General features: G+C 42.6%; 1 protein-coding gene across 1 annotated transcript; it reads left to right on the top strand.

Annotated features, from left to right (window-relative positions):
• The first annotated feature begins 1,867 nt into the window (after positions 1–1,867).
• Positions 1,868–4,142, top strand: JAGN1 (jagunal vesicle mediated transporter 1). Its single transcript, XM_037055631.1, has 2 exons — positions 1,868–2,053; positions 3,524–4,142. Exons 1-2 carry the CDS (start codon positions 1,965–1,967, stop codon positions 3,984–3,986), a joined length of 552 nt encoding a protein of 183 aa, XP_036911526.1. The 5' UTR covers positions 1,868–1,964; the 3' UTR covers positions 3,987–4,142.
• Positions 4,143–7,987: the final 3,845 nt, after the last annotated feature.

Here is a 7,987-nt window from a genome sequence, read left to right as displayed (position 1 = left end):
AGGTGGTCAGGGTAAGGATGGAGAGTTAAGAGTCTCCAGAGGTGAGGGGCTCAAGAAAAATACCAGAAGAGCAGCAGTATTGTTGTGAAGCAATTTTTTTACACATAGTTGGGGTCTGAAAAAGTATGGGTAATTAAATTTTTTAAAGACTGATTGGAAAATGTAAGCAGAAATAGGGAGGTATAGCACTGTTTCTAAGAAAACAAGTTTTCATTTACTCTGGACTGGTGTCAATATTTTTTTATTTTATAATTTCATTTCAATATTTAATGTTTCAAAATCTGATCATTTCTGCAAGTATTTGATTTATTTTTAAAAAGACTTTAGCCCTGGCTGGTGTGGCTCAGTTGACTGAGCACCAATCTATGAACCAGAGGGTCACGGTTCGATTCCCAGTCAGGGCACATGCCTGGGTTGCAGGCCAGGTCCCCAGTATGGGGCGTGTGAGAGGCAACCACACATGGATGTTTCCCTCCCTCTCTTTCTCCCTTCCCCTCTCTCTGAAAATAAAGAAATAAAATTTTTTAAAAGATTGTATTTATTTATTTTTTTGAGAGAGAAGGAAAGGGAGGGAGACAGGGAGAGAAACATCCATGGGTGGTTACCTCTCACACACCCCCAACTGGGGGCCTGGCCTGCAACCCATGCATGTGCCCTGACTGGGAATGGAAATAATGACCTTTTGGTTGGTAGGCAGGCACCCAATCCACTGAGCCACACCAGCCAGGGCTGGACTGGTGACAATATTTTTCTTAAAGCCAGTCCCCTGAGTCTTCAGCTTCTATCTCAGCACCTCATGGGGTGCTAAATCAGGAATACAAGTAATCAAACTGTTGTCTTGTCCATCCTGTAGCTTGGGACAAGTAGGCTTCAACTACTGATGCTGGTTCCCCGCACCATGAGATCAAATAATCATCTCTGCATTTGAAACAGATACAGGGTGTGCTCATGGGGGCAGTGGCTGAGCAAATCGAGCTTACAGGAGTCATGGGGAGGGTGGGACAGACTGATCTCACTCCCTTCCCGACTTACCACTGATTTACCAGTCCCTGACCTCATGGGTGAGTGCTCAGAGATCACCCAATGTGTGCTACAGTCCTACACTCCTGCCTTCTTTCCTCCGTGATGTGTGAAGTGACTCTTTAAATAAATGAGCAGGTGTCCTAAGCAACATCATCCAAAGATTGCCCTTCCTGTTTTCAAATCCTGTGACTGGGACCACCGTGTCATTATTTTCTGAGATGACTTTCTTAACTGACTGAACGCTGCCTTCTTTGGCCTCTAAATCAGTAAAATATATAAAAGTTTGTTAAAAATAAAATAAAAATAAACATTTCACCTAAAATGTCATATGATGTACTTGACTGTGATACTGTTACAGAGTTACATGCTTATGATTTTGTAATAAAGGATTTTGTAATTTAATAGGGGGTGTCATTTGTACCAGATCTTGCATTTATTTTTATGGGGGTAAAATGTACTTAACTAAAACAGCCATTTTAAGCATACAGTTCTGTACCATTAAGTACTTTCACATTATTGTGCAACTATCACCACATTCATCCCCAGAACTTTTTCATCTTCCTTTTCATACCTGTACGCTTTAAACAGCTCCTTGTTACCTCCTTCCCCAGTCCCTGGCAACCACCATTCAACTTCCTCTATGCAATTAATTCTCTCATGGCCTTGGCTTATTTGAAAAACATGCCAAACAGAAGGAAAAAAGATGGCAGTGCAGGTGTAGGGGAGTGGCGAGACAGTTCCCTGCGCCCTGAAGAGGCGGCTGGGGCGGGGCTGGGAGAGACTGAGTGGGCGGGAAGAAAGTGACCATAGAGTCGGTCCTCCTGAGACAGAGGGGCCGGAAGCCAAGTCACAGAACCGTGGGACTGCTGGGTTCCGGGCGAACAGATCCTGCAAGCAGCAGAGGGTCGGTGTGAGGGTCTCCGGGGTTTTGGGTGGGGCCGATGGCGTCTCGGGCGGGCCCGCGAGCTGCGGGCACCGATGGCAGCGACTTTCAGCACCGGGAGCGTGTCGCCAAGCACTACCAGATGAGGTATGAAGTGAGGCGAGGAGCACTGAGGCTTTCGCGGCAGGGCCTGGGAAGCGACGCCCCCGGCCTCAGGCTTTTACTCCCCAGCCAGACCCCCTTTGACCTGCCTAGTCCCGCTCTCCCGTGACGGTCCCCAATCCTGGGAAGACCCGTCGCTCCGGTGGGGTGCAGACTCGCCTGAGCTCCAGTCATGGTGCTGCTGGACCCGCTGTGTGACCTCGGGAACCTAATTTCTAATCGATCCTCAGTTTCTTCACCTGCAAAAGGAAACACGTAATCGACCTTTTGGGCTGGGTGAATCAGTGAGCTAGTAATTTGTGTAAAGGACATAGCACAAAATACAAATCTGCACAATGCATGGCAGCTGTTATTTGGGGGGAATGGACCGTAAAGGCCAGCCTTTCCCTGCCTAAAATGAACTTTATAACACCCCCGCAAGAGATATTTCTGCATTACCCCTTAAACAAATATTTACTGAGCTTCTATCCAGCATGCCTCTTGAGCGAGGTACTGAGGATATCATAGTTAGCAAAAGCAGACCTGGTCTTTGTGTGCATGTTACACCTTCAATTAAAAAACTTGCTATCAAAACACAAACTGGTCCCTCTCTTCATGAATCTTGAAGTCTAGAGATGACTGACTTTCCCACCTATTTGCACTTTCTATAATGAATATTTTAAAAATAAAAAAATTATCTTTTCTTAAATCCATTTAAGTCCTCCAGACTGCTTTTTGCATCTTTCTCTCCAGAGTTTTCAAGAATGACAAACTCTTTGGACCTTCATTCTTATCGTTGAGGCTTGTCACAACCCAAGCAAATATTTTCATGCCTGCTGAGAACAGAAACAGTCCTCCAATATGTGAAGATACATTTAGGACCTGAGTTAGAACGATAAGGAATAATGTACTTCCTGTAGATGAAACAGTCTACTCTAGCTGGAGAAGTAAGAGCAGCCTGAGCTAGTTTTCTCACTGCCAATACCTCCTTCATCTAGGCTATACTCCTAGGGTACAAAGTCATTTTTCTGAACATAGCTGGGAGTCACTTTTCTACCTTTAAACTGACTCTTCATAGTCATTGCAACTTCATATCCTGCTACTCCCCTCCCCTCTGAAATGTATTCCTACCATACCTAGCCACTGGCTTATTTGGAACACAAATGCCTATGTCTTTTGGCCTGCATGCAATTACCGCTGTTTGGAATGCCCATCTCCATCCACCACTGAGAGCCTAGCTCAAATATCACCCTCCTCTAAATAGCCTTTGCAGATGTCAATCCCAATAGCTTCCTATGATGTCACGTATCGTGCAACATATATTTACTAGAGCTCCTGCAGTTCATTTTCTATTTATTTTTCTTCCTCTGTTCCTTGTGGCAAGTATCTATGCAGGAACCATATTCACATTTGTCCAGTATACTTGGTCAGAAAATGTTGAATGAAATGTACTTCTCCCTCTGCTCTGCCCCACAGTGTGACCCTCAAGTATGAAATCAAGAAGCTGATCTACGTGCATCTGGTCATATGGCTGCTGCTGGTTGCCAAGATGAGTGTGGGACACCTGAGGCTCTTGTCCCATGATCAGGTGGCCATGCCCTATCAGTGGGAGTACCCGTATTTGCTGAGCATTGTGCCCTCTCTCTTGGGCCTCCTCTCCTTCCCCCGAAACAACATTAGCTACCTGGTGCTCTCCATGATCAGCATGGGGCTCTTTTCCATCGCTCCCCTCATTTATGGCAGCATGGAGATGTTCCCTGCTGCACAGCAGCTCTATCGCCATGGCAAGGCCTACCGCTTCCTCTTCGGTTTTTCTGCGGTGTCCGTCATGTACCTGGTGTTGGTGCTGGCAGTTCAAGTGCATGCCTGGCAGTTATACTACAGCAAGAAGCTCCTAGACTCTTGGTTCACCAGCACACAGGAGAAGAAGCGTAAATGAAGCCTGCCTGTTGGACTGATCTCTAGGGTGAAGCCTAGCCCTCCCGTTGAGAGGGTAGAGGAGCTGTTCTAAAATCTGGTAATTTTAGCAGCTGTGATGTTGACAACTAGTGCAAATTAGGCCCAAGTTCTGGAAAGCTGCTACTATTGTCATCAGGTGAGGTGGCAAAACTGTATTTAACTTATTCCTGGTTGGCTGGAACTGGGTGAAGAAGAGCTGTAAATCAAACTTCAGCTAGTTTAAGTTGAAGCCCTTCAGGATTTTTCTTTTAAGACTGAGTCTCGGCCCTGACTGGTGTAGCTCAGTGGATTGAGCACAGGCTTGGGAACCAAAGCATCGCTGATCTGGTTCCTGGTCAGGGCACATGCTTGGGTTGCAGGCCGTATTCCCAGTATGGGGTGTGCTAGAGGCAACCACACATTGATGTTTTACTCCCTCTCTTTCTCCCTCCCTTCCCCATCTCTCTAAAATAAGTAAATAAAATCTTTTAAAAAAAGACCGAGTCTTATCCTTACCTCTTAGTCATTCTCTCCATTTCCATCCATTACCTCTTGGCCACCAAGACTGAAGTAGATGGAGAATAAACCAACTTCTACTTCAATCTGTGGGTCACTGGGCAAGAAAAGTTTAGGAGGCTGCTTTCCCTGCAGGCTCTCTCTATTGTGAAGTATTTTAATTAAAAAGAACTTCAATAAAGTTAAAACTGCCCTGTCCACCTTGTGCATTGTGTTTGGGATTTTAACTGTGAATGATTCATTGCTCAAGTGCCTTTCAACACGAGATGAGTGGAAGCTCCCTGTGAGAGCCAGCAGTGGCCATGGAGAAGTGAACTGGGTGTAAGGAACTTTACTCATAGTTGCCACCCTGTAGCTGATAGGCAGGAACTATCATGGACCTATAATCTCTCCACCTATAAAATGGTCCATTTTCATTTATCCAGTTTGAGTGATGGAGTCTTCTTTTGGTCGTATATTCATGTTTATCATTCAGTATTAACAGGATATCAGTTATTTGTCTGATACAGTAGTCTGCCTTTTCTGTGAGGGTATGCCACGTCCTCTTCCAACCATGTTGTCAGACAAGGTCTGGGCATGGAGGACTCGAGTTCAAGGAATTCGTCTCCACAGAAGAGAATGTGGCATCCAAAATGGGTTAACAATTGGTTGTTTTAATTATTTTACTCTTGCTACTGAATATAGGTATTGTACTGAACTTACTTATTCCTATGAAAATCACCCAAGAGGAAGGGACAGTTCAGGGAAAAACAGTATTCCCCACACAACTGCCTGAAAAGATGGAAAAATCCCCTCTAATGAAATAGCCCCTGACTGTCTAAAAGTTGTTGGAGTAACAGCCCCTCCTTTACCTTGAATAAGAACATATATATCAGTTAGAATTAGACAGGCAAAGAAACGGGAAGCTGGTTAGCTACTACAAACTAAGCACGTAGAAACGATTACCAAGGAGTTAGAGTCCATAGTACATAAACATTTTAGACAGATAGCTAAGTTAGACATCACAAAGGCTTATAATGAATTTCCTAACCTCTGCTCGGTCTAGCATATGTTTTGCCCCATGTCAAACTCTGAGAACTTTAATAAACAATAAGACATTCAAACTCTGTACATAGAGCTATTTCAAATTGTCTAATTAATGGTTCTCCTGGTCAAAACAACTTTTGTTTAACATAACTGAAACTATGGGAACTTTCGTACTTTTCCTGGTTACCTTTGTATTGATTTTTTCTGCCTAACTGATCATGCGATGCACCTGTAAATGTTAATCACTACCAGAAATGAAAATATAAAAACCTGCTTGTACTTGCAATAAACGGAACAGAGCTTCACTGTCCTTTGAGGCGCGTTGTCGTCTGTTACCCATCGCCAACGCATTACCCACCTCTCAGGAATCCCTGGACCCTGCTGCTGCTGGACCGCGACAAGGGTGCTTTTAAGATCCCCAGTGGATGCCCGAAGCTGCAGAGAGTGCCATACTACATATGCTATGTTTTTTCCTATACATACATACCTGTGATAAAGTTTAATTTATAAATTAGACACAGTAAGAGATTAACAACAATAATAAAATAAAGTAATTATAACTACACCATAATAATTATGTGATTGTGGTCTCAGTGTGAGATTTCATTATGCTACTCAGAATGGTGTGCAATTTAAACTTTTTAGTTATTTGTGGAATTTTCTATTTAATATTTCTGGACTGTGGTTGACTATAGGTAACTGAAACCACACTACTGTACTATATTATAGTATCCAGAAGAATTTGAAAGTGCCGCTACATACAGGGAATGTGCAATCTAGGTGAGGCATGATACAAATGTGAAACAACTAATGAACAATATGTAATGGTGTGGAGCAGATAAGTTAAAAATAGAAGTGAGCCCTGGCTGGGTAGCTCAGTTGGTTAGAGTTGTCCCCATAAGCAGAGGTTGTGGATGTGCTCCCTGGTCAGGGCACATAAAAGAATCAACCAATGAAGGCCTAAGTAAAGTGAAACAACAAATCAGTGTTTCTCTCTCCCTCCTCCCTCCCTCCTTTCTCTCAAATCAATTTAAAAAATAGAAGTGAAAAACAGATCTGTGAACTAAAGGCCCTTTTGCACCCAGTAGTGACATGGTAAATATTGCTTAAAAGATGTGTGGTCCCTTTGCTCTTACCCATGTGACTTGATTATCTCTGGATGGATGATGCTCAAATCTCTGCTCTCTCCAGTCATGAGCATTCTTTTGTTCTACAAACATTAGGTATGTACTTAGCCATTATTAGGTGCTAGTGGTACTTTATAACTGCAAAAATCTCTTCCTCTAGGTGTCCCGAGTATCACATCAAATTTAACTCTGCCTTCTATCTGATATTCATTTCTCTTCCTGCATCCCTGTGTGCAAGTGAGTACATCAGGAGCACAGCTCTGGATCATCATCATCAAGTTTCCACTATGTGCCATTATTTTTTGAACAATCAAAATTCCTTAATCTCTCCCAGAGATTTCCAAAGTGTGATCTTAGCGCAGTGGTCCTGCGTTACCTACCAATACTCACCACACACTATCTTAGCGGAACCTCTCATGGATTCCCATGTTGGTTTCATGTTCTCCCAGTTTTCTTTGCTTAAAAATTTCCCTTTTCTACTCCTTTACTACTTACCCTTCTGGAACCTTCTGGTTCCTTCGGTTCAAGGAGTGAGCATTCTTTCTTTGAATTCACATGGTGTTTTTATTGTACCTTGTTGACAGAATTATTCGTTTACATGTGTTTTACTCACCCTTTGCTTAGTACCTAATAGTGGGCACTCTGAACTTACTGAATGAAGTAAGTTCATTGTCTTACTGTAGACTAAAGTCTGTATTTCACAGAGGAAAGAACCAGACCAGGGATTTCAACCAGTGTGCCGTCAAGAACTTTCAAACATGCAATACCTGACTATTTCATTAGGGTTACTGAAGTCTCTTCCCTTAGATTATCAACTTAAAAAAAATAACAGCCAACACAGTGATAGTCGTCTGCATAAACATATAGGTCATATAATAGAAGTGTATTATTATTGCTTATGTCACATAATAAGGTTATGTCTGATGGGTTAATTCTTGGTACCAGAAATTCCTATATTCAAGTATACCCACATGATTTTTCTAAAGTCACTTTGGAGCAAAAAGGATAGGTAATTGCTAATTATTTTTATTATTCTTTTGTAACTCAATCAATAGTATGCCTGTTTTTGTCAGATCAGCAAAAAATACATTTTTGTGTGTGTGTCACAGAATTTTAATAATTAGTTTATGTGTGCCATGAGATGAAAAAGGTTGATAATCGCTGAACTAGACTAAAGCAAAGGGTAGAATTTGAAGAGTGGAAAGGAGCAGGTAGAAATAGGGTAGGTAATGGGGTTGTGTGCACCAGATACAGATTGCTAATTTTCAAACTAGGATGCAAAAATACTAGTTTTTTAAAAAGTAAGCATTCCTTTGGTTATTAGAATGGCGCT

The sequence above is a fragment of the Sturnira hondurensis genome, unplaced genomic scaffold, assembly GCF_014824575.4.
Source record: "Sturnira hondurensis isolate 20B ecotype Veracruz unplaced genomic scaffold, ASM1482457v3 Scaffold0008723, whole genome shotgun sequence".
NCBI classification, from domain to species: Eukaryota; Metazoa; Chordata; class Mammalia; order Chiroptera; family Phyllostomidae; genus Sturnira; species Sturnira hondurensis.
This window is presented reverse-complemented; position numbering and strand designations above follow the sequence as displayed.

Bases quoted from the DNA above. Each gene is read 5' to 3' on its own strand.
- JAGN1 (XM_037055631.1), top strand. From the start codon at position 1,965: ATGGCGTCTCGGGCGGGCCCGCGAGCTGCGGGCACCGATGGCAGCGAC. The intron at 2,054-3,523 runs GTATGAAGTGAG...TCTGCCCCACAG, and splicing joins GCCAAGCACTACCAGATGAG to TGTGACCCTCAAGTATGAAA.